A 27,128-nucleotide genomic window follows, 5' to 3' on the forward strand; every position below is an offset into this window, starting at 1 on the left:
TGCTAATATCAATTAGCTTGAACTTGAAGTATATGTAATTATCAAACAAGTCAACTCAATTTTATTGGACAGTAACTTATCTTAAAAAAAATCAAGCCCCATCCAGATAAAGTGACGTCATTCCCTGGAAGCAGGCATGGCAGGGCGTGCGCAGATGTGTTGGCGGGCAGAGCAGATTTCATTTGAGCATCAACTTGACCTGACTGTTCATAAGTCGCCTACCTGATTTTTCATGACAGCCTTGCTTACTTACTAACGTGTTAACGTTAGACATTGTGGCGCCGGACCACTCGGCATGACCAACGGTTTACGAATAACGACTAGGTAAGCCCCCAGTCTCTGCCACTTTCTCGCCTATTTCTCTACAATTTTTGCAGGTCGCGGGGGGTGCTGGAGCCTATCTCAGCTGGCTCTGGGCAGGGTACGGTGGGTACTGGGCGGGGTACACCCTGAACTTGTTGCCAGCACAACCATCCACACTCACAAGCACACCTAGGGACAATCCAGAGCGCCATGCATGTCTTTGGAATGTGTGAGGAGACCGGAGCTCTCGGAGAAGACTCACGCAGGCACGGGGAGAATTTGCAAACCCCACCCAGGAAGGCCGGAGCCGGGACTCGAACCTGAGTCCTCAGAACTGGGAGACGGACGTGCTAACCACTCAATCACCGTGCCGTCCCATTAATCAAACAACATATGTAAATACAGTTTCATACAATTCTAATGATACTTTTCCATATTGGACTCCAGTGTTTCAAAAAAAATTGCAGTCCTTCAGAATTTGTGACCCTAGTGACAACATCAAGCACGAATCTTCTCTGCAAAAAAAAAATAAAAAATCACTAAAAAAGATCAAGTGAGAAATGTAGTTTTCAACACTGTAACAGTTATGAAACAAGCAATGTGCACAGATAAGAACAATTGACATCTGAAAATTTTCAATATATAGTGTAGGCTAATGCCCTCAAGCCACTTTTACGCTTAAGTTGCTTTATTGCAATAAGCCGTAACAGAATACACATTCAATCATACACAATCAAGCGCTGCTATCGGCTTCAGTTCACGCCCATTGACTTGAGCCGACGTTCAAGCGACGAAATGTTCCTTCGTGCATCTTTGCTGACGTCTTAAGCACTAATCACAAAGCCCACTCACACTCAACAGTGCGACAAACAAGAAGGCGTGTGTACAAACTTTTGAAGGACACTGCATGTATGAATTGTATCCTGGTTTAATCTGCTATTTGTTATGACGCTAAGCTTGTGCTGGAGAAAGGCAGCCGCATCTCATGAATGGGCTGGTAAAAACAGAAACCCTCTTACTCCAACGAGCCAATGAAAACACACCACCGCACGTCAGTCCAATCATAATCCAATGCAGTGACAACATGTTCCACTACAAACCAATCCCATGAGGCTGGTTTGTGACGTAACGCTGTCAGCTGTTCTTGTTTTGCTTCTTTTCCTCCCTGCTTTTACTTGAAGGTCCGAAAACCGTCCTCCCAAAATATCCGGACTGAAGAAGGATTTCAGCATTATTCAAACGGAGAAACCCTCCGACTGTGCCTCGAGAATTTACACGTACACCTCCTGGTCCACTTTTCTGCCACATTGGAGTCGTATTCCGCCGACATCGAGCGAAGAGGTGCTGCCGATCCCAGGCCTCCAATCCACGGCGGAGGGAGGGAAGGAGGTCGCTGGGAATCGGGATGGAGTCAGCAGTGGGTGACAGTGGGCCCGGTGGACCGGACGGACCGGGCGGACCGGGAGTCCAGTTTGGATGCGCCTCGTTCAACCAAGACGCCACGTAAGGAATCGTTTGTTCTCAATAGTGCAATGCTTATACAGTCGCTTTACGAAGTGTATTCAGAAATGCCGAAATTCCACATAATGATGGTCTGCCTCCGGCAAACCCGGAGTGTCAGTGCATTCCTGTGTTTACGTCATACGTGCTGCGCAGCGGGCCCACCTTTATAAAACAGCTGCACGATGCTGGTCATGCAGGCCTATGAGAAAGTAAGCGATGTCTTATATTGGCCTATTGTTTGGCATTATGTTAGCATGTATTTCAAGCCAAGTCTATCACAGAAGATACTGAAGTGCTTGCGCCGTTTTATGATGTGATACTTCACATAAAGGGCCTGTGCCACTTTCATGCTTACTTTAAAGATGAAAGGTAGTAACTAGTAGTCTGTAATATGTAGCTGATATAGAATCACACACATACTGCATGTCTCATTTTCCACGACCAACCACTATTGGGTGTAATGTGTCTATAGCTAGCAATGGAGGGCTACACCTTAAGAAATTTGAATTGTGTAAACAGTTGAACTCATTGCATATTGAACAGGATGACACATAATTGGCTTGTAAGTAAGTGCTGAGTAGGGATGAGAAACCTTCTCACAACAATCGTCTCACAACGCCCTTGGTGAAATATTTTTTTTTAATGTGTATTATTTAAAATTATTTAAAAAATGTGTATTTTTATTTATTTAAAGATGTAACAGGCAAGTGCCATTTCAAATCACCTCTCATACCGTCTTGGACAACGTTAATTGCGTTTTCGAGTCTAAACAAAACACAGCTAAGAAGGGCGAAGGCAGTGCTGCACGAAGTTTAGCTACATTTTCAAACAGCAAATTCAACTGGAGTCCTTACAGTAAGCTTTAGGGGTGTGAATTGCCGAGTACCTGATGATTCGATTCGTATCACGATTCATAGGTCACGATTCTATTCGATACGATTAATCCCGATATGAATTTATAAGTCGATTGTTGCAATTTTATTTTTTTTTACTCAAATTTAGAAAATACTAATCAGTAAACTTGTACACTGCAAGATTTGTATGAATATTGATTATTTAACTGAAACCTCAGCCTTATAACTGTGAGCCACTGTATTTAACAGACAGTTACATGTTTGAACATCATTGAAATAAAATATTAAGGCTTAATGTTCCATTAATATAACATTTTTCCATGCTTAAGGTGTGAACTCTAACCATAAGTAAGACATTTTGTTGAATATTTTCCCCTCAAAAATGGATGTTTAAAAATCAATTCGGTCACCTATTGAATCGATTCAAGAATTGTGTGCTGTAATATTGCGATATATTGCCGAATCGATTTTTTTAACACCCCTAGTAAGCTTCATGGCTAGTTGAATGCTGACATTTGAGTCAAACATACTATTTATGATCTAAATGGCGTGGTATATCCATCCATCCATCCATTTTCTTGACCGCTTATTCCTCACAAGGGTCGCGGGGGCTGCTGGCGCCTATCTCAGCTGGCTCTGGGGAGTAGGCGGGGGACACCCTGGACTGGTTGCCAGTCAATCGCAGGGCACACAGAGACGAACAACCATCCACACTCACAAGCACACCTAGGGACAATTTGGAGCACTCAATTAACCTACCATGCATGTCTTTGGAATGTGGGAGGAGACCGGAGTACCCGGAGAAGACCCATGCGGGTACGGGGAGAACATGCAAACTCCACCCAGGAAGGCCGGAGCCTGGACTCGAACCGGAGTCCTCAGAACTGGGAGGCGGACGTGCTCACCACTCGTCCACCGTGCCGGGCGTGGTATATTTGCCATTAAATTAGCTCGATGCCATCAAAAAGCTGTTAACTGGCTTCGGCCTCTTTGAAGCCAATATTAAATATGTGATGATGGTCTTCCTTTGTTTTCAGATCCCATCTTAGTCGTATATACAGTGGAGGAAATAAGTATTTCATCCCCCGCTGATGTTGAAAGTTTTCATATTAAGAAAGAAATGAACAGTCTCAGATTTTTTTATGGCAAATTCATTTTAACAGTGATAGTCTAAGAGAAAGAGTATCAGAACGATTTTTGGGGAAAAAAATCCATAAAAAATTATTTGCATTTCATTGAGGGAAATAAGTATTTGACCCCCTACCAACTATGTTGGCTCCCAGAGACCACTGACATACTCCGAATCTCAATCAAGTCATTACCTGCATGAGAAACACCTCTTCCCAAGTTATCATCTGTATAAAAAGAAAAAAAAAATCCTGCAGAACGTGCAGGGTCCTCTGCTCAAGAAGGCTCACGTCCAGACCCGCCTCAACTTTGTCAGTGAACATATTAGTGACTTTGAGCGAGACTGGGAGAAGATGCTGTGGTCAGATGAGAGCAAAATCAAGCTCTTTGGCCTCGACTCAACTTGATGTGTTTGGAGGAAGGGAAATGTTGAATATGACCCCAAAAGCATCATCCCCACTGTCAAGCATGGCAACGAAAGTATTATGCTTGGCGTTGTTTCTCAACAAAGTCAAGTCGACTCGACAACATTGCATCGATGGAAGTTGAGCTGGTCCGTGTATCGCAAAATCAAAAAACCGCTCGACTCCGCCAAGACTCTGAAAATGGCTCGTGGATGGGTCTTCCAGCATGACAACAATCCAAAATATAGAAACCAAGAAAAAAAAAAGGAGTGGCTCCATAAGAGTCCCATCAAGGTCCTGGCATGGCCTCGCCAGCCTCCTGACCTTAATTCTGTAGAAAATGTATGGAAAGAGCTGGAGCTTCAAGTTTCCAAACACCAGTCTCAAAACCGCCAGGTTTTGGAGATAATAAGGCCATTTTGACAAGACATGGGCACAATATGCTGTACTACTATGAGAGAGGTCTTCCACCCCCACCACTCAGCATTCATCTACAGCTAGAGCTCCACTCGGCCCACTTGCATTCAAAAACAAAAAACAGCTTAATTACTGAGTCATTTAAAAACAGTAGTAATTAATTTGCCTGGACTGTGTGCGTAGAAATGTTGTCCATCTGGTCAAGCATACTCATATCCAATTCATATGGTCATAGTCAAAAACAGCAACCTGTTCTTAAACAGCACTCCTTTTAAATTGGAAGATTACATCATGCATCATGGCAGCACAGTGGTGAGTGGTTAGCAATGCTGCCTCACAGCAAATTGATGTGTTGTCCCAGTGCCTTCATGGGTTCCTCCTGCAGGTCAAAAAGGTGCTTGGAATTGCCTCATAGTAACACGGGAATGGTTGTAAGCCAGTGGTGTCCAAACTACGGCCCGGGGCCCATTTGCGGCCCGCCGTCCATTTTTTCGTGGCCCGCGACATATGCTAAAAATTTGACTCAGTTCAAATAAAATAAAAACAAAAATGTTTGGAGATGGTCAAAGTAAGAAGGGAGGGTGTCGAAAAACACAGGTGCTATTAAAGGTTATTTTAGTTAACTAAAACTAACAAAAAAATTAAAATTCCCAAAACAATTTCGTTAACGAAATAAAATAAAAACGAAGATGCTTTTTAAAAAAAGAAAACTAACTGAAACTACATTTTATGTTTACAAAACTAACTAAAATAAAACTAACTATAGTTGTAGCAAAAATGTCATTTGTTTTAGTATTTGGTAATTAATTTAATGCATGAGCCTTTGGGGATGATTTTAAATGTGATTTTTAGTAGATTTATTTTGATATAAACCGGAATAATGACGCCGTGCCCATCGTGTTTTTTAAATATTGCGCACAAGTAATACACATAAAAAATAAAAATAAAAAAAACTAAAACTAACACTGAAACTAATTAACCTAAAACTAAGCATTTATTAAAGAACTAAAACTAATTTTAAAAAAAAACTATCAGAACTACCCTGAAAACTAATTAAAACTAAAAAAAAAAAAAAAAAAAAAAAAAACTCAATACAAAATAAAAACTAAAATGAAAAATTCCAAAACTATAATAACCCTACTGCCATATTACAAATAAATTGGTTAAAGATACCGTAACATTTTTCTAAATATGCAAAAGCACAAATAAATTATTTGTACAATATTTCGGACTAAACACAATTTCTCTTCATAACATTATGTGGCCCTTGCGTCCTTCTGATTTTCTGTGTGTGGCCCTCAAATGAAAACGTTTGGATACCCCTGTTGTAAGCAGTCAACAGTCAGCTTGATATTTTCTAAAGGCAGTTTTCATGAATGTATGCCTACTATTTTCTGCATTTCTACTGAGTCTTGCTGTAAACAGGATGAGGCAGGACAGGAATGTACAGATCTTGCACTGATCAGGAATGACGCCATTAAGCAAATGCATAAAAAGGAACTGATACAAGTCAAATACAGTATATTTGTTTGCTCAGTCCACAGATGTTATATGTAAACATGAATATGAGAAGGGTGGGTAACATAAGGCTGGTCAACAAAGTGGTTTGGCAGAAAATGGACTGGCGCTAAAGAAGGCAGTGCTAATGTGAGCCTACAGTGGGTATCAAAAGTATACGTTCCAACTTCCAAGGTCAGGTTTTTGTGCTATAAAAATAAGACTAAGATAAATAATGCATGATGCACCACCATGTCTCACCCCAAGTGTGCTGTTCTTTTGGTGACGTGTTTGTGCCAAACATATCTTTGGAATTATGCCTAAAAATTTCAACAAAATCTCCCAAATACATTGTGGTCCAATAAACCCCAGGTTGAACTTTTCCACCAATCTGCACCTTCTGTACTCGGAGAGATGCACAGACTAGTGTCAGCACATGTGAATTCCAAGATTGACATTTAATCATAGGGCAGTCCTACGTAGGAGTCATTACTCCACAATGAGTTTAATGATCAGTTATGACAACATTTATTTTAGTCCCCACCCAACCTTGAATACCAACAAAATAGTCAGCACAGAATACAAACCTTTCTCATAATACAAACAAAATGACAGCACGACACATAACACATATAGCCCATTTGGACAACAGCGTGCAGTCGAGTTGCGCCAGAAGTGATGTCACGTGGCTGCCATGTTCCTTGTTTGGATGCAGCCTATGCATTTGCATACAGCTCTAAGGCTGTCCAAATTCGCCACAGTTTATATGGTCCACGGCAGCGACATGAGGAGGAGCCTTCGAAGACTTTGAAGGACCCAGTCTGCGAACTGGCCTTCTCAGCCTTTGAATTTGGACACAGCCACTGAGTGAGAAATTTATAGGGGTATACAGTGTACTAATTGCTTGTGTGTTCATGTTTTGCAGGTCATTGGCATTGGGAACAAAGACTGGCTACAAGCTGTTTTCTCTGACCACAGTGGACAAACTGGACTGCATTCATGAGAGTGGTTGGTATTGGTCTTATTAGACCTTCTACTGTCATGGTTTGCCAAATGATGAGGAACTGGAGAAGCAAGGCAGGAGTGTGAGGTGTAATAAACAGAACAACATACAGATGCTCATTAAAAAAAAAAATAAAAAAATAGAATATCCTCGAAAAGTTGAATAATAGGTCCACCATGTTGATTCTGCAGCTGTTATTCAATGATTCATTTTTCAACAAATTGGAACACCGCCCCATTGACATCTCGGAGTTCAAGCTTATCTGAATAAAAACGTACCTCAGCACTGAATTGATCGGAGAGGTGCTACAGACGTCGCTCTAGACTCTTGGCCTGGGGGCTGTCTGTGCTGCCAGTGGTGGCCACATTGAGCACTTGTAAAACTTGAAATAAAAACTTGAAGGTACAGTTAATTGGCTCAAAGGGGGAGGGGTTTTCCCCATCTCTTTTCGGAATGATGTACAGCGCTTTCTTGCTATCAAACTTGTATGAAATGGCCCATTAATAGTCCAAATACATATCGTCACTCTTCAAATAATTTCCCAAGTCATTTTTAATGCAAAAATTACTCCTCAATATTTCCTAAATCAGCTGTTATCGAGCATGATGATATTGTGCAAAAATTTGAATATTTTGGAGTGAAGCCCAGCCAAAGTCCACTTATTGCCCCTACTTAGTTTCTCCCATCTACTGCCCAAGTGGGGCCCACCAACGAAGCCCATGCTCAGCCAAAGCCCAACTATACCAAGTGGTGCCCATATAGGCCTCAAATGTACGTGTTCGCTGGGGTCGTACCGCCGTTAGTGTATGTAATACATTGTTGTGTTTGCGGAAGATATTGCTGATCAAAATGAGTTATATGAAAGAGGAGGGCTCCGGCACAGAGCCCTGGGGCACACCTGTGGTGACTGGGGATGGCTGGAAGGATTGATTGGACTGAATTGTCGTAGAAGTAAGTGAATATGTAATGAGAGAAAAGTAGCAAGTCCTGATGTCATATCCACAAATCACCATGATTGTGTAGTTCACAGGGCACTTCATTCTTATCATATATCTAAGAGAACGAGAGGTCTTAATCTGGATTTACTGTATTTGCTAGTGCAGTTGTAGTAAGCAGTTCCTGTTAAATGTGGGCATTGTCCTGATTATTGCCGTATGTCTGCTCCCTTATGTCCTACCAGAGGCTTCCAACGTCTACATCGTGGAGCGTCTCTTCTCTAGCAGTTTGGTTGTTGTTGTAAGCACCACCACGCCGCAGCGCATGAACATCTACCACTTCAAGAAGGGCACAGAAATTTGCAACTACAGCTACCCCAACAACATCCTGGCTGTCAAGCTCAATAGACATGTAAGATGGTGGTGGTCTCAACACTTTGACACCACATTAACTGGGTTTGTCTTGCTGTGAGCTGGTTAGATCACAACTTGATGCCATAATCTAGCATTTTTGTTTCCTTCCCATTCCCATTCTACTCTTAGATTATATTGAATGCTGGCAATTCAATTCCACAGACATCAGCATGTATAGTTCCACTCTGCATAAGCGAGTGGGTGTCTTTTAGCATGTAGATGACGCTTTGAATTACTTGCTTTGTTCAGTTTTAAATTTGAAAAGTTCTCCACTTCTTTTATTGTGATGGATGGATGGATGGATGGATGGATGGATGGTGGAGTCATCGCCAAGTGTCACCTTTACGTATGTAAAAGAGCGACATAATAGAATGTGTTTGCGTGCCTAACTAGCATCTAGAAGCAGTCTGCAATTTGAATCGGTCATTCCAGCAGCCCCGAATACTTGGGTATTGATATTGTGTAGTATTGTTTGCATAAAATGCTGTCTAAAAAAGGGCTTTATCTTCTCTGCTGTTGTTACTATACACGACTGAATTGGTCCAGGTTTTTGTGTTTTTTAATAGGAGTCCAGAAGACACTGAAAATCACCATTTGTATAACATAACTACAGAGTGACAGCTACTGTGCTTGAAAGCGTTATATCAATAAAAAAAAATAACTTGATTAAGAGTATGTCTGTCTTTTTCTCATGCAGAGGCTTGTTGTGTGCCTTGAGGAATCCATTTATATCCACAACATCAAAGACATGAAGCTGCTTAAGACTCTGCTCAACATCCCGTCCAACCCTTCAGGTAAGTCTTGTAAGCACATGGGCTGTTTTTGTGGACTGGACATGCCACTATTGAAACTTACTTATGGACAAAACATACTATTCCCGAACATTCTGGCTTACATGTCACCAGTTCGTTGTACAAACAACTTTTAATAGGTGGTTTTGATAGTCAGTCAGAATCAAAGACTACCAAATGTCAAAAAAGTGAAAAGTTACCTTTCAGGTAACATTACTGAATACTTAGGTTACCTCTGATCCCATTTTCAAAACTGGAATTTTAGTTTGGCATATAAACATCGGATTCCTGAACAGTGAAGACTGTCATAACTCAAATAGAGTAAAACACAAAGTGAATTTGGATTTCCGTTCTGCTCGCCACCTCACCATCACCCCAACACACACCCACTATTTCGGGTATCTATCAACTGTTTATCATTGAATGGCGGAACACTAATTAGTTTGACATTGTTAATTTTCAAGATGAATGACAACAGGAAGTATAGTCAGCAATCCAGTCTCCCTTGTCGTAGCTTGTACGGATCCAAATTGCCTATTAGGCGTAACTTGTCGGCATACCGCGCACTCACCTGCTTGTCCAAGGTCTCCGTATATTTCTCCATTGCCACATATGGTGCAAGTTCATGGGGGGAAAAATAATAATACGAGCGGAAAGGAATCACTCACCAGCGTACTGTTTTACGTACTCAAAAAGAGGTGTCCCCACCAATATGGGCAGCTGTGTGGGATTATGGGATATGCTGATATAAAAGTGAGAACCTCTATTAGTGTGTTTATCTGGCACCTGTGTTAATGGGAATAATTTTGACAATATTATTCTGTGTCAGTGAAATGCAAAGAAACACAAAAAAAAGAAGCTTTTTTTTAAACAGTTATTTTCATATACCATAAAAATGTTCAACATTGAACAGTGTTATTATTTATTTTTTTATACAAAACATGGGGAGGTTTTCGCTTGCTACTTGTCACGACGAGGAGAGGTAGGACCCAGACGCAGGATAAAGGTAGGCCACAAAGGCAACAGGTTTATTGCCGGTCAGCAGCTGTCTCCTCTCACACTGAGAGGAGAAAGGGGAATCAAAAAGTGGAGAACTAAAAACGCTCCACTGGGGAGGAAAAAACAGGCAAAAGGTATAGGGGACAACAAAAGGCGCTCCGCTAGGGAGGGAAAAGGCTCAAGGCAAAAGGGGTAACTAAAGGCGCTCCGCTGGGGAGGACAAGGCACAAAAACAAGGCACAAAAACAAGGCAAGGCAAGACAAGACAAGACAAGACAAGACAAGACAAGACAAGACAAGACAAGACAAGACAAGACAAGACAACAAGGCACCGGGAACAAGGACTCGAGGACTGTGGGATGCTTCCATGCACTGAGATGTGTGTGACACTTCGGCACCGGAGGGGAGAATGCAGGTGGCTTTTATTGTGGCTTGATTGGTGGCAGGTGGTGGTAATCATGGGCGGGGACCGGTAATTAGCAAGCTGCAGGAAGAGCAAGTGACCTGGGGTGAGAGGAGAGTTAGAACTTTCAAAATAAAACAGGAATCATGACTATAAAAATAAAAGCATGGGCCGTCACGCCGGTGGCGGCGTGACACTACTTGTAAGTTCTCAATTTGCGATGACCACTCAAGATACATGATTCCTGAAACTAAAAAATAAAGCAGTTTGTCCTCATGCGCATTGTGCTGACTGGACATATGGAAATTAATATGTCTGTGTGAACAATGTGTTTTGACAATGTTTTATGAAATGCAAATATACAATATACTACTAGCTTGGTCTTATGTACCCGTATTTGTTCCCATTTGCACTAAAACTCTTTTCAGGGCTTTGTGCTTTATCAACCAATCACTCCAACACCTACCTGGCATACCCTGGCAGCACGACAGTGGGAGAGATAATAGTTTATGATGCTGAAAATATGGTAAGAAAAAAGTCTGGAGAAAGCAAATATAGTGAAAGTACATGTATTATTATTTTGTATTTATTTAGCATTGTGTAAGACAACAAAGCCTAGAGCAGCTTGACCAAACAGGATTTGGGGCACGTACCAATTGGAATAAGTCCATTGTTGGAATTTGTGCTGGCTATTGGTTATGAGAATCTGGAGCAGAGGATGAGAGTTCACAAAGAAAAGGTTGAGAAAAGTTTTTCATTTAGCCAAGTAGTTGACGTTAGGCGTTTTTACCACCGCCGGAACTTTTCAGTTTACCTTGGTAAAATTGAGTTTGCATGTTTTTCCACCACCAACAATTTCTGGGGTAATTAAATTCCCCAGGGGCCAAGGCTGATTGGTAAAATTTGGGGGCGTTGTTTTTACATTGGCTGGGCTGAATCAGACTCATTTAGACGCTGTGGAAACACAATTCTAAATTTCCTACTGAACTTTTACAACCAAGAACTCGCTTTACCCAGAACCCAAAAGTTCCTGGGCTTGTTGGTGGAAAAACAGCTATTGTGTCGTGGCTGGGTTGTTATCCTTTCACTATATAGTTGGAATTTTATATACATTGGCCCACAATACCATATCAGTAAATTACATCCATTGGCACACAATTCTATATAAATAATGTTTATAAATCAGTTACTCACACTGTATTTTAATTTTCATTCAAAACGTAGCTTAAAGTGCTTTCTGGAAACAAATTACTTGAGAAATTGCTACGCTACACTACATATTACAACCACATCCTAGGAACCATTATACTTAACAAACATGAAAAACAAATCTTTAGATCATCATTTGCCATTTTTTTTACAGTTAACTCATCTGTCTCTGTCATGGTTGAAAACACTAATTAATACGAATTTAACATTTTAAACACATGCCAATATGATTTGACCTGTAATTTTTTTATCTGAAGTAAAATCCTTTTGGTCATTTCAGAGCACAGTTACGATGGTCCCGGCGCATGACAGTCCTCTGGCAGCTCTTTGCTTCAATGCCTCAGCCACCAAACTTGCCAGCGCCTCAGAGCGGGTAATCCACACCAAAAGATGCATCATCTTTACAAGTCAAATCGGCCATGTTGTCTTAATATGAATTTCTTTTAATTTGTCTTTTTTTAAGAGGTGATTTTAGAGGTCTATATGCAAATGAGTGCAAACATACTACCAAGCACAAAAAAAGTCCATCTGTGAAGACTTTATTTCTTTAAATTTGGAATGTTACTGTCATATACAATACACATACATACACACGCATATATGTATGTGTGTATGTATGTATATAAAGTGCTGTCAAAGTTCAAGCTTTAATGCTTTAACTCTTGAGTTAAAGCATTAACTCTGCAGTTAACCGCAGAGTACCCCTATCCAGCCTGTTTTTCATGTCTCCCTCATCCACCACAGGTATTTCAAATGATCACCTAATCAGCAAGCTCTGCATGAAGCCTGATAACTATCCTCAGCTGTGTTGGCTGAGGGAGACATGGAAAACAGACTGGATAAGGGCATTCGAGGACCGGGGTTGAGAACCACTGCTCTTGGGCACCAATATAGTATGCTTTGGATGTTTCCCTCTTCCAACAGAGTAGATTCATATTAGCAGCTCATCAGCAGGCTCTGTAGAAGCCTGATAACAATCCTGATTGTTTGAATCAGGTGCGTTGGAGGACGGAAACATCCAAAACATGCTGTGTCCTCCAGGACCAGAGTTAGTGACCCCTGGCACAGACATAAATGCATTGATACATACAGTGCTTCAGTTGTAACAGAAACGGTGACAGCACTCACTGCAGTGTTTCCGTTGTATTCATTCAGCAGTGGCGCAGCGCCGCTCCTTCAATCTGACCCGCCGCTCATTTGATACAGCAAAAAAAAAAGAAAAAAAAAAGTGCGCCCTTTGTGTGCGCCGAGTTCCGAAGACGTTATCCTTCCAGTCAAGAATCGGGGCAGATTTTGCTGTGCCACCACGTGTTCCCGATTGGTGGGTCCCCGTTCCTGGTTGGTTGATTCCTCGAGCCACTGTAAATGACTGCGTATGACATGTTACTTTGCAGCGCGCATGCAGCAAAACCACGGAAGAGAGTTGAGGCTGTATGTACTCGAATGTGGAGATTAAACGAGAAAGTCAATAAAAAGAGAGATGAAAGAAAACACCAGACTGCAGTATGACCTCCTGTCTCCTGCAGTTTTAAAAAAGCGACGCAGGGCCGCAAGACACATGCTTGTGAGGTACAATTTAAACTGCAATCAGTTAGCCTACGCGTTTGTACAGGAGGCACGAGAGAATTCCACATCGGTGGAGGAAGCAAGACAAACAACTCGAAATTGACGTGTTCGCCGAGCACGCAGTCACGACGGAGCGGCTCCACAACGCACACACACCGTGTAATCGCAGGGGAAGTTTGTCATTCTGGGAGGATTAACGAAGGAACTCCAAGCCTCCAACTACTGGACATTGGTGTTCAAATTAGTTCCGAGCAGCCTTTGTGCGCTGGATGAGAGACGGGAAACACAATTTCACCAAACTGGGAGGCAGCGTCGGGCGAGTACGCCACCGTATGTGAATAGATTGTGGACACCTGGGCTCGCGAAAGCCGGCATCATTGCTAAACAGCCGCACGGCAATGGGACTGATTCCGTTAATGACGTTCGGGAACCTGGCATGTTTGAAGGAAAAATTGCTCAGCTGTTCAATTCAGATACAGAAGATGAGGACCGCTGTCAAGCGCTGCTGTTGACAAAATTCTGAGCGGAAACACTGCACTGTGTAGCCTTTCTGAGCATCTGGAAAGAATATGTATTGTTCTTGCTAAAGATGGTAAAGATCTCCCTGACTGTCTCTTAGGGCACAGTAATCCGAGTGTTTTCCATTCCTGAGGGCTTTCGTCTATTTGAGTTCCGCCGTGGCATGAAGAGGTCAGATCAAATTATGCATCTACATCAATTTATAAAATCATTGCACGACCTACATGAACTTGTTTTGTTTTTTTATGTCATCACTCTGCTTAACCCCTTCAGACCTATAGATGATTTCAGTGGACATGACATATTTGTGTGTCCAAACCAATAAAACATTATTTGGACGATGTCAACACTTCCGGTTCATGATTGGATCCTAGCTAACCAATCACAATCGCAAGTTCATTTACATGACGTTCTTGTTAAAAATATGACATATAAGCTTACAACACGTTACAGCCCTATTATCCTGCTTCTACAATAACAAATGAAAACATGAGAAAACCACAATTTTTTTCCCCATGTTGTTCTTATGTGGGGGGAAAAAAAAATGCCCAGCAGAATGCTGGTCTGAAGAGGTTACGACAGATTTAAACATTTAACATTATTACCGTTACCATGTCTTAATGTCTTGTCTGCAGGTACGTCAACATAAGCTCTTTGTCCTTCAGCCCCGACGCCCAGTTCCTTTGTGCTTCCAGCAACACCGAAACAGTACATATCTTTAAACTGGAGCAAGTGGTACCAAGGTAAACACACACACACCGACACACTGAAATTAAAATGACAGGCAAACTGTAATTAAAATGACGTACTGGAATTCAAATTAATCTAACCTCATTAAAACTGACACCCACATCAAGACATAACATTTTACGCAAGCTGCTCGTGACATTATAGTGCTGGGTGTGGTGAGGTACATGGATGTTGAGGGATTAATATTAGTGTTGTTCCGATACCGTTTTTTGGCTCCCGATACCGATACCCAGCTTTGCAGTATCGGCCGATACCGATACCATACCGACTTAAGGATTTTTTCCCTCAACATGAAAAAGCTGTCCTGCCATTGGTTCAGAGCATTCAAGGGCCAATAGGATATCTTAGATCGGCATGCAGTGAACATGTCACATACCAGTGAATGTCGTGCACCAGCAAGACACAAGATGCTGCATCCAAAATCCTATAATAGCGTTGGAATTAATGGTATCGGCATGTTACTTGTGAGTAGTCACCGATACCGATATAACTGTTTTAATGCAGTATCGGCACCTCTGCCGATACCGGTATCGGAACAACACTAATTAATATTATAGATTTACAAATTTATAAGATAAACAGAGCTGCATATTTCCCTTAAAATGAGCAGCCAGACATTAAAAAAAAGGTGCATTCTTTTTACACAATATTTGACAGCCATAAAGAAAAGTTACTTACAGGGATTTAGAGAGGGATTATTGGTCATTGCAATTTCTTACTAATTGTAATAGGCTACTCATTAAATTACATTTTGCATTTTATTATCTTACCTTTTTCTGTTTCTTCTTCAAAAGTAATATATAAAGTCTTTCTTCCTATTCCGAATGAACGTTACCGGTAAGTCAAAAAGAAAATCAATATGAAGCAGTCCAGAGAACTGAAATGGGAAAGCATTTTCTGTAATCATTGTGGCCAGTGGAGCTGGTTGTGAAGTGGCTGGGGAGAGAGAAGTCTGGGTTTCCCTCCTAAAGCTGCTGCCCCCGTGACCCGACCTCGGATAAGCGGTAGAAGATGGATGGATGGATGGATGGATGGATGGATGGATGGATGTTTATATGTGTATGTATTCATTATGAGCATGTATGGGCATGTGCATGTGTGCCCACATATGTTCAATACTTAATGTTTGGGAATTTATTGTATTGTATATGTAGGGCTTTACTTTCGCTGTCTCTTCTTTAAATTGTATTTAAAGAAAGCTATTACAACATTCTTTGAATCTAAATATACTTTGTATTTGATGATTTTGCGTTACCATAATTTCTGGAATATAAGGCGCAACTGACTATAAGCCGTGCTAGCTAAATTTGAGAATAGTTGAGATTGGTCCATGTATAAGCCGCACCCGACTAAGCCGCAGGTGTTTTAATGTTACCACACCGGTGTATATAAGGGTTCCCGCTACCACAGAGGGGATTGTTGGGACAGAGATGACTATTTGGGAACATGAAGCGTTTGTAACCCCTGTTAGTTCTATTGTTGCTTTGCATTTTCCTATTGTTATTGAATTGAATTGTGATATTGTGAATGAGCACTCAAGTGAATTTTGAAGTGTTATTGCACATTTTGGAAATTGATTTGGGTTAATACTGTGAACCTATTGGTGTGCTTAAACCTAAAATTAAGTGACTAATAATAGGCTTATTACCCAAAACTAAACTAATTGACCGGTCAATAAAATATTATAGAAATAAAACAGGATCAGAAAATAGATTGAACTTAAAACTTTTTGTATAACTCCTTACATCAACATAAGGTGTTCCATAACAGAAAGTGGAATTTGAAGGTGCGTCTGTAAATTGATGTGCCAATATTTGTATACATTTTCCTACTGTCTTCTTGTCCGTCTTGTTCATTGTTGACAGTAAATTGCCGGCTTACGTTCAAGTTACTGCCTCTGGTATTTTCTCCAATTTCACCACTCATCGTATCTAGAACTAGTCCAGTAGCTTATCTCCCTCTGCCTGATAGCATAGGTGCTACACGTTCCATTTAGTAACATCTGAGCAGCATTTGTGAGGTGCACAAATAATACAACGTATGTCCTGCAGTCACAGTAGTAGTACAGTATATCAACAGAACAAAAGTTACAGCACTTGACGAGGCAATAACGTCAAATGGCTAAATGAAATCCGTTTTTAAAAGTGCTTGCCAGGAACACGGTAGTAAATGTGCATTAATAACACGGCTGTACAAAATTACATTACAGTAGCAAAAATAACCAGCTATAGCAGAAAATTACTTTCTGGTAATTCTCGTGCCATCGTCCTCCTGCGTGCGTACCTTCTAAAACCATTGACGTCCTTTTCCTCAATGTCGGAAACGAACAGGCCCAGATTGGCCTCGCCAGCTACTCCCTCTCCTTTGTTGTCACTCTCAAAACCAAAAAAACTTCTCTTCCTATTCGTCAGTGTCAGAATCGAACAGGTCGATTGCCTTTAATTTAAATGAAGCATCTTATGCACCTCTGCATTTCTTTTCCATAATGAGGGTGCAAACTGTCTCTCTCTCGTTCTGTCTCTCCTACTGTATTTGGGCTCACTTGGTTTGTTTTGCTCTGCCTGGCGCTCTTGCACTACCTTTGTATTGTTCCCCCCCATGACCTGGTGAATAAACCGCACCGCTGTATTAGCCTCTGGGTCGAATGCAATTGAAAAAAGTAGCGGCATATAGTCCAGAAATTACGGTAATTTCGAGATTTCACTCAAGCAAATTATCTGTTACAAACATAGAGGAAAAGTAGTAAAAATGTGATTAATTGCGATCAATTACAGAATATTGTGTGATTTAGTTAAAAAAAAATGTAGTTGTTTGACATAGTATGAATGAAATATGATGACATCCACCACACACGTGTGCGGAGCGGCAAATCTGTCTGCCTGCGCCTCGATCAAATCCACCAAAATCACTTTACACGACCTGCGCCACGAGATTGACGTGCTTCTTGCGAGTCTAATGCTGCATTTGAGGATGGTCAGAAGTCAGACTTTTCTGAGGTCAAGCCAGGAAGTGTGTACGGGAACGCCGCCTTGAACTCGAAAGTTCCACTTGCAAAGAAAAAAAGACCAAGACTTCACAGAGGGACTACCTTTGGAAAGACCGTGAATGGTAAAACACGATGGGCTCTTTGCACAAATCCACTACTTGGTGAACTCAACACCACTCCTTCATTTCCTGTCTTTCATGAGTGGACAAGCTGATTAATCCAGGTGTGCCTGATCTCAGTAACTACAACGACATTGGCCAGACACACCTGGATTAATCAGTTTGTCCACTCATGAAAGACAGGAAACAAGGTGTGGTATTCAGTTCAGGAAGTAGTCTAGCTGTGCAAAGAGCCCATTTATTTGAGTATAAAACTAGATAGCTTTCTTCATTCATAAATACACGACATAACTTCACGTAATGCAACGCACGTGACAGTATGCCGCTATCTCCCTGCATGAAATTATACTACAACTACTCAACTACTGAACTGTTTGGAATGCTTATGAAATAAGATAAAAACAATAAATGAAGCAAAATTACGAGAAGGTAAGTTTTGCTGGAAGTCAAAATGAGTTTTCAGAACCAAAATAAAAAAAAATAAAAAAAATTACCACTATCCGTCATTTTGGTTGTTTACTTTCGCCTCAAACACTTTCAGTTCGGAACTGGGAAAAAACAACTCGGATATTTCCGATTTCGACCATCCTCGAATGCAGCATTAAATCAAGTCTACTTTTTTTGTCACCAAATTCCAAGATGTGCTGGGGGACGCAGCAGCTAGGACCAGGGATGCCCAACAAGTTCCCATGCACAGTATATTAGACGTGCCCCGGCACCAAAATGAAGATGCACACATGCTTACACAGAGTGCCTGTGTATGTAAATAGAGGCCTTAATATAAGAACTGGTGCAATTTGCCAACTGTCACTCAGTGGTAAAAATATATTTGGTCTTTGTGGCACCGGTGGAGAGACACCCAGAATTCACATTAAGACCAGTTCTAAACACAGGCGATTTTTGTTCCATTTGTACAGTGGAGACGAGACTGCCACTTGGTCAGCCTATGTGGGGAAGATGTTCACAGCAGCCAGCAGCTACCTACCTGCTCAGGTATCTGGTATGATGAGCCAGGACCGCGCCTTTGCCACAGTTCATCTCGTCACGTCAGGCCAGAAGAACGTGTGTGCCCTGGCCATGTAAGCCTCATTTGTTTGTTTTATGCAGTAGTGTTGTTTGTTGAAACTGAAGACATTTATACCTGCCTTGAGTAGTTCACATAACTTCATATTATTTGTCGGCACCGTTAAGGTGATTATAATCAAGTCTTTAAGCAAATGATGCTAATTTGGGCTCCTCATGGGTAATCTTATGTGCAAGGGATGCGCTGCTTACGTGTATCTGCAAACATTGTGCATATCTCATCCACACACGCATTGGAGCAACGTGACAAGCTAATCGATTTAAAGCAATAATCACAAATGTGCGATGATGAAATCGAGGCCTACTTAACGGCTATAATTGTTTCAAATGCCAATCCAATGTTTTAGGATCCAGAAGCAGCCACGTTTGCTGGTGGCAACAGCTGATGGCCAGCTTTTCATCTATGATGTGAACCCACAGGATGGAGGCGAGTGCATGTTGGCACACAATCACAGGTTAGGCTATGGCGCTGGCTCCAGGGGTACAATAGTTTGGGATTTATTTATTTATTTATTTTTCAGGAGACTTTTTATTTCTTTTTGACTTTTTCTTTCTTTTCTTTTTTTTATTTTATAGTAAGTTTTTAATGTTTATTAGTTTTTTTCCCCCCGCATATTAGTTCATCTCAGTTTTAGTATTAGTGTTAGTGTTAGTTTTTTTCCTTCTTTTTTGGTGTGTGTTTTTTAATGCGCTTTCATTAACATTTTTTCCCCTCAATTTTAGTTTTACTTATTTTGTTAGTTTTGTTCACTAGAATAACTTTGACTGGGTCATATGATAATATCCATCCATCCATTTTCTGTACTACTCAACCTCAGTAGAGTCTGAGCTGGAGACTCGCCCAGCTGACTTCAATGGGGAGAGATTTGTCTCAAAAATATTCACATAAATAAATTTGGGATTTTCTCATGTGTTTTTGAGATCCACAAATACATCCGCGATTTTCACGTGTTTTTCATATCCACAAATATATTTTTGCGATTTTCACGTTTTTCTGATCCACAAACATTCGTGTTTTTCAGATGCACAAATATATCCGTGATTTTCACTTTTTTTTTTTTTAGTTTTTAGTTTTGTGTGTGCATTTTCCATTACTTTTGCTTGCGAGTTGTCACAAGTGTGTTTGTGGATCGTTGCACGTGCGCACTTTTGAGACAAGCATCACGCTGTTTTGAGATTTTCACACATACAAGGCCTCAGATATTCACGTATCTAAGGCCCGTTCCTCCTCCATCCACGGGGAGGCAGTGTTGCTGTCTTCATTGAACGGGAACAAGAAAATTTCACAGCAGAAGAAGAGTGTCTTTCGAGTGAAGGCAAAACAAGCTCAAGGGAAACAAATTAAAGTCTAAAATTAAAGTGGAAAATAAACACATAATGGAAGGTCGGATAAAGACTCGATTTCTGTTTTTCAGTGTCCAATTTTAAACGAGAAATGTCTCGTTCTCGTTCAATGGAGACAGCAACACTGCCTCCCCGTGGACAGAGGAGGAACGGGCATTACACATGTGAATATCTGGGGGGGTTTTATGTGTGAAAATCTCAAAACAGTGTGATGTTTGTCTCAAAAATAAATGTGTGTGCGCGACGATCCACAAAAGCACTTTCAACAACTAGCAAGCAAAAGTCATGGAAAATGCACATGCAAAATTTAAAAAGACGTGAAAATCATGGATATATTTGTGCATCTGAAAAACGTGAAAATCAAGAAAATGTTTGTGGATCTGAAAAACGTGAAAATCACGGATGTATTTGAGGATCTCAAGAAACACGTGAAAATCACAAATTTATTTGTGTGAATATTTTTGAGACAAATCTCTCTCCATAGACTTCTGCCAAGAGCAGGGTACACCCTTGATTGCCTGCCAATCGCAAGGGCCATATAGACAGACAGATATTCACGCCCAAGGACAATGGATTTGAACTTCCAACCTCAGAATTATGAGGTGGATTTGTTAACCACTCATCCACCTAATGATATAAATAATAATGGTTAGAATATACTATAATATACTGGATGTAATTTTCAAATGTACAGTGGTACCTTGAAGAAAGAATGCCCCAAATGAAATTCACTTTGCAACAGTACGATCACAATTTGTTAGAATATATAATCTCAAAGTTTGAAGTTCGGTCTGTCATATATGACGTCCTTAGTTATTCTACGGTTGTGAGTTGATGCACATTTTGCTATCTTAATTTGAAGCTATTTTTTTGTTGTTTCCTTCTACTGTACTTATTGTGACACTTATTCTGAAAGGATGGCAATTTATCTTATGTTGTTGTAAAATAAGCAGAGTGACCGGCTGAGCAGAAAAGGCGCCATTTAGAGAGTATCGCCCATTTGCCACGTTTAGTGTCCTTACAACTTTTCTTTTGCTAGGTTCATGCATCCTGTTTTTGTTGCATTATTGTAGCATGGTTAGTTCAGCTTTTTGAAGCAAAGCAAAGAAAAGGACTTTCATTTCAAGCGTCCGCGACTGCTGTTTTTTTTTGTTTTTTTGCAAGCACTGATAAAGTTGAAGACTGCTATTTTAGCTTCTCGTGAGAGCCACTAGCTAATTAATGTACATGGCTACCATCTGGTGAGCTGCCACATGCTTATTATATATGAAGAAAAAGGTCTACACGTTACATGCATATTACATTCTAAAGAGTGTAATACACATGTTGTGTTTTAACATTTTACTCTACATTTTTAGTCAATCACATTTAATACTTATGATGACAAATAAGGTACTTTACCAACACAATGTTTATTACCCTACTTTTATTCTACAATGAAGGATATTTGAAATTTTTATTTAACAATGACAGAACATGAAATAAACATATTAAATTAATCTCAGTGGTAAATACCTTTGTTTTGAAAAAAGACCAAATTGAATTTTGACCAGCGTCAGAGAATGAATTGTGGTCACACTATAAAATGACATTCATTGTGACCCCTCTTGACTCATGTAAATAGGAGGAAAAAACCCAAAACAAAACAGGAATTTAGACAGTTAGTTAAACCCGACCAATGCAAATACTCTTGTTCTATATAAAGAAAATGATAAGGTGTTCACAAATAAATGTGTTCTTCTTTTAGGCTTTTTGGTGTTGATGATCTGATGCCGGCACAGGCGTGTCCCTCATATGCTGCAACTGTTGCCTTACCAGCTTCTAGTCCCATCACAGCAACTCTTACTGGTTAGTACACATACATTGTCTATCAATTTGTTTGTCTATTACTATTTTTACATGCAGGCAATAACCCTTTTAAACCTGAATATTGACAATGTTTGGATTTTGTAAGACCATGTAAACATGTGCAATAACCAGGATATGCTCTTATTAATAAGACCTCCGGGTTACCCTTTCATTCGGAATTCTTGCTCATATAAACGCATTTGGAATACCGCGGGGCAACTGCGCATGCTCGCTATTTTCGTCTTCGTCTTCTTTTCTTCTTCTAATTCCGTGTTACCTCGATTGTTTCAGAAACCGGAATTCTGACCTTAACCCGAATATTGACTGCATGTAAACATAGTCAATGAAACAAAGGGTTTGAAGGACACTGATTAGAAAGCTATTCACTGCACTACAGTTCACCATGCTTTTCACACAAGGTACATGTGGTCGAAACCAGGCAGGGTTGCACTCAAACATAGTTATTTTAATCTAAAATATTAAATAGCTTTGCGTAAACCAGAACATGGAATCAAAAATACAAAAATCAACACCCCCGAATGGACCGTTGGTCAATGCGCTACCGACCAGCAGCATTGACACAGTCCATTTATATGTAAGTCCGTGTGTTCTGTCGAGTCGTGCTGGGAGTGACGTCATGCAGCCGACAAATTTGGCAGTTGGAGGACCCAGCCTTGTGAATTTGGACACAGGGACGTCTCTCCATCCTGTCCTTGTTCGTCTCCCCACCTGTGGGAGGGGTCCAAAGGGGTCAGGTGTGTAGAGCTGGTCAGCAGCCAAGGGAGGGGCCAATCCTACAGGGGCTACTGAAGCTAGATCTTGGGAGATAGAATGTCTGGAATAAGATGAGTATGAAAAATATGGCAATGAAAATATTAGCTAAGTTTGGCTGCACAAGCGCAGTTTGAATTCGCACCTCAGCTTGAAGACCGAAATTTAAATTATTTAGTTGTGTGACTTGCCAAGTTGCCTTAACTTTATGTGATTGTGTTTGTATGTTCACCTTAATACAGTCTGTCTACTGATGGATGGATTGATGGCTGGTCTTTGTAATTTTGAAAAAGTTTATTGAATTGTTCATCTGTTTCCTTCATTTGTCCTCCATTCAGGTTACTCTGAAGATGGTGGGGCAAAGAACGGCGAAGTAATCCCAGAACACGAGTTTGCTGATGGACCCGTGTGTCTGGATGATGAGAACGAGTTTCCGCCTGTGAGCATCCAGAAGTGCTAACTAAGCAAGCTCCTGTAGTAGTAAAACCGGTAACATTCTCCTTTGTAAAACTGATGAGAACCTATTTATTGAGCATGTTTTCTACAACCAGTAGTTTTGACACTCACAAACAGAAATTGTGTGGAAATGAAAGCAAAGCAAATGAGAAAGAAAAAAGATTAAGGAACTAGGCAAAAGCCCAATAATATTGGATTCAGGAATAAGCACTCTTAAATGTACCTGTGGTGCTCAAAAGGAGATACATGGTGTTTAACAAGAAAAATTGCCTCATTGGTTATATTGGAGCAAGCTTAGAATAGCTCCTATTTTAACCTATTTGTCGAGACGCCATGACAGCTAATGCTCACAACCACACTTGCCTGCAAGGAGAGAAGCTGGGATGTCACCACGTTGAAAGCCACCTTGGCTCAGTCGCCGCCCACCCCCTTCCTCCCCCAATTCAACGTGACATTTTTGGATGAATCGGCGTCATGCTTGCCACTCTCCAATACTGAGGAAAGGTCCGCCAATCCATCACCGACGATGCCTGTTTTCTAATAGATGAGATGTGACAGACGAGGGTCTATAACGCACATGCATAGATGTAATCTCCTGCCGTATGCAAGCCAGAAGTTGTCTAGTCACATTACATCCTTTCTGTTTAAATAAATAATAATTAAATATCCAAGTCAAAATGACCTGATGTATCACTCAATAGTAACTATGGGTGCGAGTGACTACCTGTCAACATGACATCACATTTGCACCAACATGGCGACGAGCATTAAAATTAACCGCCGGAATTAGAAGACTAGACACAAAAATGGGAACAACAGATAATTATCAATCTTTACAATATTGCTCCATTTCCCGATCAATACCTTGAAATGGGGAACCAGAGGTACACTTAAAGAAAGCAAAAATAAAATAGCACGCTGCATTTGTTTTACTTTGTTTTGTACAACATCCACTCAAAAAGCAGGTCCTATTGGAATAATAATTCTTAGTTAATTTTTAATTTTGGAGGGGAATTTATTTTCATTAAAAAAAATTTTTAAAAAAAATGTGCAAATGGTAATACTGTAATGCCATCTCGGGTCAAACTGTCACCATCATAAAAAAAAAAGAAGAAGCCAAATGTACAGTTAGAATCGTTTAGTTTAACTTTTAAGATTTGCCATACAAATATAAAACTAGATTAGTCATTGTTTGTGGTGACAGAAGAGTCAGGAGATTGGCTTCATGAGTCCGATTTATTTTTATTTTTTTTAAACTTTCTTGTCATCCAAGTGTAAAATGGAGTTAACCGCTGAGATACACTGAGGTCCCCAGTATTATCTCATATTCTTTCTTTTGGAAAATTATTGCAAAGACAAAAACAACAAGTAAACTCACACGTAAAGTTTTGTTCAACTTTCGAGGCATGTTTTCTCAGAGAATTTTTAACTCAAATTTGAGATTTATCTATCACTAGAAATTTGCCTTTCATTATTCTGTGGAGACAAAACTAATCGATATGTTCATGTGTTTTGGTAGATTAATTGTTGCCGTGATGGAACCGAAGTTGGCCAGGGGAGGCGCTCGTGAGCTGGTTGAGGTCACAAGCAAGCGAGATGAGCAAGAATACACTTTTCATGGTGCCAAGCTATTTTTTTTCTCTTTCAGTGATGAAAAAATAGAAGACTTAAATGAATATTTATGTGGCAAACAAGGCACTAACAATTTAAAAGATGTCTTATGCCGTAGTTTCAGAAATGTGCCACTTTGGTAATATGTTCCAAAACGATACCACAACTGTGTGAATCTGCTTCTGTCAAAGTGGCCTCAAACCTTCGCCAAGCTTCCTCAAAATATCACCTGTGTGATTGGAGGTTTTACTTCATTCAGTAATGGCAACTTGAAAGGAATTCAGGGAGTTTATGCTTAAGTATTTTGTGAATATTTGAGGTGCATGCTGGGACAGCAATATAACCGTCATTTTCAAAACTCTATTACTTGACAGATATTTTATTAAGGTCTATTATTGTAGCAACATGTTTTGCCGAAATAATATTGTTAGTTATATTAACTCATTTTTATTCTGTATTTTAGTTTACGGTGTTGACATGAGTCAAGTGTTGATGTCCTCAATACACGGTCAGGAAATTTGTATGTACTGTATGTGTTTTGTGACTATTATCATTTATATAACAAAGCAAAGTATCTTGCTGATTGCACAAGACCAAAACAAATAAACAAGGAAAGTGGCATAAAACTGAGCAATGAGTTTTTTGTTTCATTGTTCTGGTTCACACCATTTTTATTTTATTTGTATTTTTTCCACTATTAAAAAACAACATAGAGGTTTATTGTTTATTTAAATGTTTTATGAGAACAGCTGTGGGTTTATTTAGTTAAGTAAACAAGGTCAGGTCCAATTCCAAAAGATTTACTGCTTATGCAAAGGTGTTAACCATTATTATGTTGCATAAGTATGTTAAGCTGTCAGCGAAAAATGATTTATTCCAATTTACAGTCAAAGGTTCAGCATGAGTTGGTGCCATTCCTTTTCAACAGAGGTCACATATTATACTCGACATAAATCTAGGTAATGTTCTCGAAAACTGCGCGAATACCGTTTGATCCCAGTCATGAAGTTTGGTCAATTCAGCAAATTCATCTAATCGCATTGAAACTCGTGTTAAATGGAAGTCAACATACACCTGACACCATTTAAAGTGCCTCTGAAACACCAAATAGATTTCATCAGTTCAGGATTCTCCTGTTTTTTTGTGTGTTTTCGAGCAGAGATCTGAAGGTTTAGTGCTTACACTGTTATTTTGATCTGTTCTAATTCCTTACACAAAAGCTTGTCAGGAATGCGTCCGCAAGCTTGAGGACTCTTCTGGCTCAGCGGTCACTCTAGGACCCCAGACCAGCTGTTTGTGGCTCTATTACTTTAAGAGCGGGGGGTCATCTTCAGCCTGGGAAGCCAGAAGTGCCACATCAGTTCATCCATACGCATTGAGCAGCCAACCTGCATGTTTTAACCAAGCTTAAAACTCCTGCATGATATTCAGCAATGGATTTGTAAGAGCTGCCCATTTAATCACAGATCTCATCTTTCAATTTGAAACATTGAAAAAAGGTTCTGGAAAAAAGTAGTAGGCCTACGCAAGTGTGGCGTCACTGATGGTGTAATGGTTCACTCGTGTGACTAGTGTTGGTTCAAGTCCTGCTCAGTGATGTGTGAAAGTGTGATGGACTGGCAATGAGTCCAGGGTATAGTCTACTACCTCTCACCCGGAGTCAACTGAAATAGATCACAACTTGATCATCACAAGATGAGCCAATACAGTGAATGATTTCAATTACATGAACACATTAGTTTTTCATTAATTGTCGGTATATGCACATATTAGAGTTTGGACCATATGCAACACTATTTACAGCAACACACAAATACAATATGCATTAAAAAAAAAAAAACGCTAGGTTCTAATATCGCTCTGCAATTAGCTGCTCCTCCATTCTATATATCAGGTGTCTTCATAGGTGAGTACCGTATTTTTCCGATTATAAGTCGCAGTTTTTTTCATAGTTTGGCTGCGGGTGCGACTTATACTCTGGTGCGACTTATGTGTGAAATTATTAACACATTATTATATCATTTCACATGTTATTTTCACACTAAACCGCAAGAGGGCGCTCTAGGCCTGTGTTGATCATTTCAACATTGCCGGTAGAAGAGGAAGCGGCACATCATCTACCTCCCGAGTTGGGGCAGTTGTTTAAAAGTGACACCGAGGATGAAGATTTCATTGGATTTAGTGATTTGGAGTGAAACTGATAGTTTGGTAAACT

The 27,128-nt window shown here is 40.3% G+C and overlaps 1 protein-coding gene across 3 annotated transcripts; it reads left to right on the forward strand.

Moving 5' to 3' along the window:
• Positions 1-1,215: 1,215 nt before the first annotated feature.
• On the forward strand, positions 1,216-25,543 carry wipi1 (WD repeat domain, phosphoinositide interacting 1). 3 transcript variants are annotated; one of them, XM_077533722.1, is made up of 13 exons: positions 1,216-1,806; positions 7,032-7,114; positions 8,290-8,456; positions 9,156-9,252; positions 11,080-11,177; positions 12,141-12,233; positions 14,046-14,116; positions 14,611-14,688; positions 18,718-18,879; positions 19,231-19,338; positions 21,975-22,075; positions 23,185-23,285; positions 24,822-25,543. In XM_077533722.1, exons 1-13 carry the CDS (start codon positions 1,709-1,711, stop codon positions 24,870-24,872), a joined length of 1,308 nt encoding a protein of 435 aa, XP_077389848.1. In that variant the 5' UTR covers positions 1,216-1,708; the 3' UTR covers positions 24,873-25,543. The 3 variants fall into 3 exon arrangements, with proteins under 3 accessions (XP_077389848.1, XP_077389839.1, XP_077389830.1); XM_077533713.1 differs by having other exon boundaries at positions 1,223-1,806; positions 14,581-14,688; positions 23,185-23,335; XM_077533704.1 differs by having other exon boundaries at positions 1,223-1,806; positions 14,581-14,688.
• The last annotated feature ends 1,585 nt before the right edge of the window (positions 25,544-27,128 follow it).

This window comes from Festucalex cinctus, chromosome 1 (assembly GCF_051991245.1).
Source record: "Festucalex cinctus isolate MCC-2025b chromosome 1, RoL_Fcin_1.0, whole genome shotgun sequence".
Taxonomy (NCBI): Eukaryota; Metazoa; Chordata; class Actinopteri; order Syngnathiformes; family Syngnathidae; genus Festucalex; species Festucalex cinctus.

Coding starts and splice junctions, on each gene's coding strand:
- wipi1 (XM_077533704.1), top strand. CDS start 1,709: ATGGAGTCAGCAGTGGGTGACAGTGGGCCCGGTGGACCGGACGGACCG. Junction 1,807..7,031: donor TCGTTCAACCAAGACGCCAC/GTAAGGAATCGT, acceptor CATGTTTTGCAG/GTCATTGGCATTGGGAACAA. Junction 22,076..23,184: donor CATCACAGCAACTCTTACTG/GTTAGTACACAT, acceptor TCCTCCATTCAG/GTTACTCTGAAGATGGTGGG.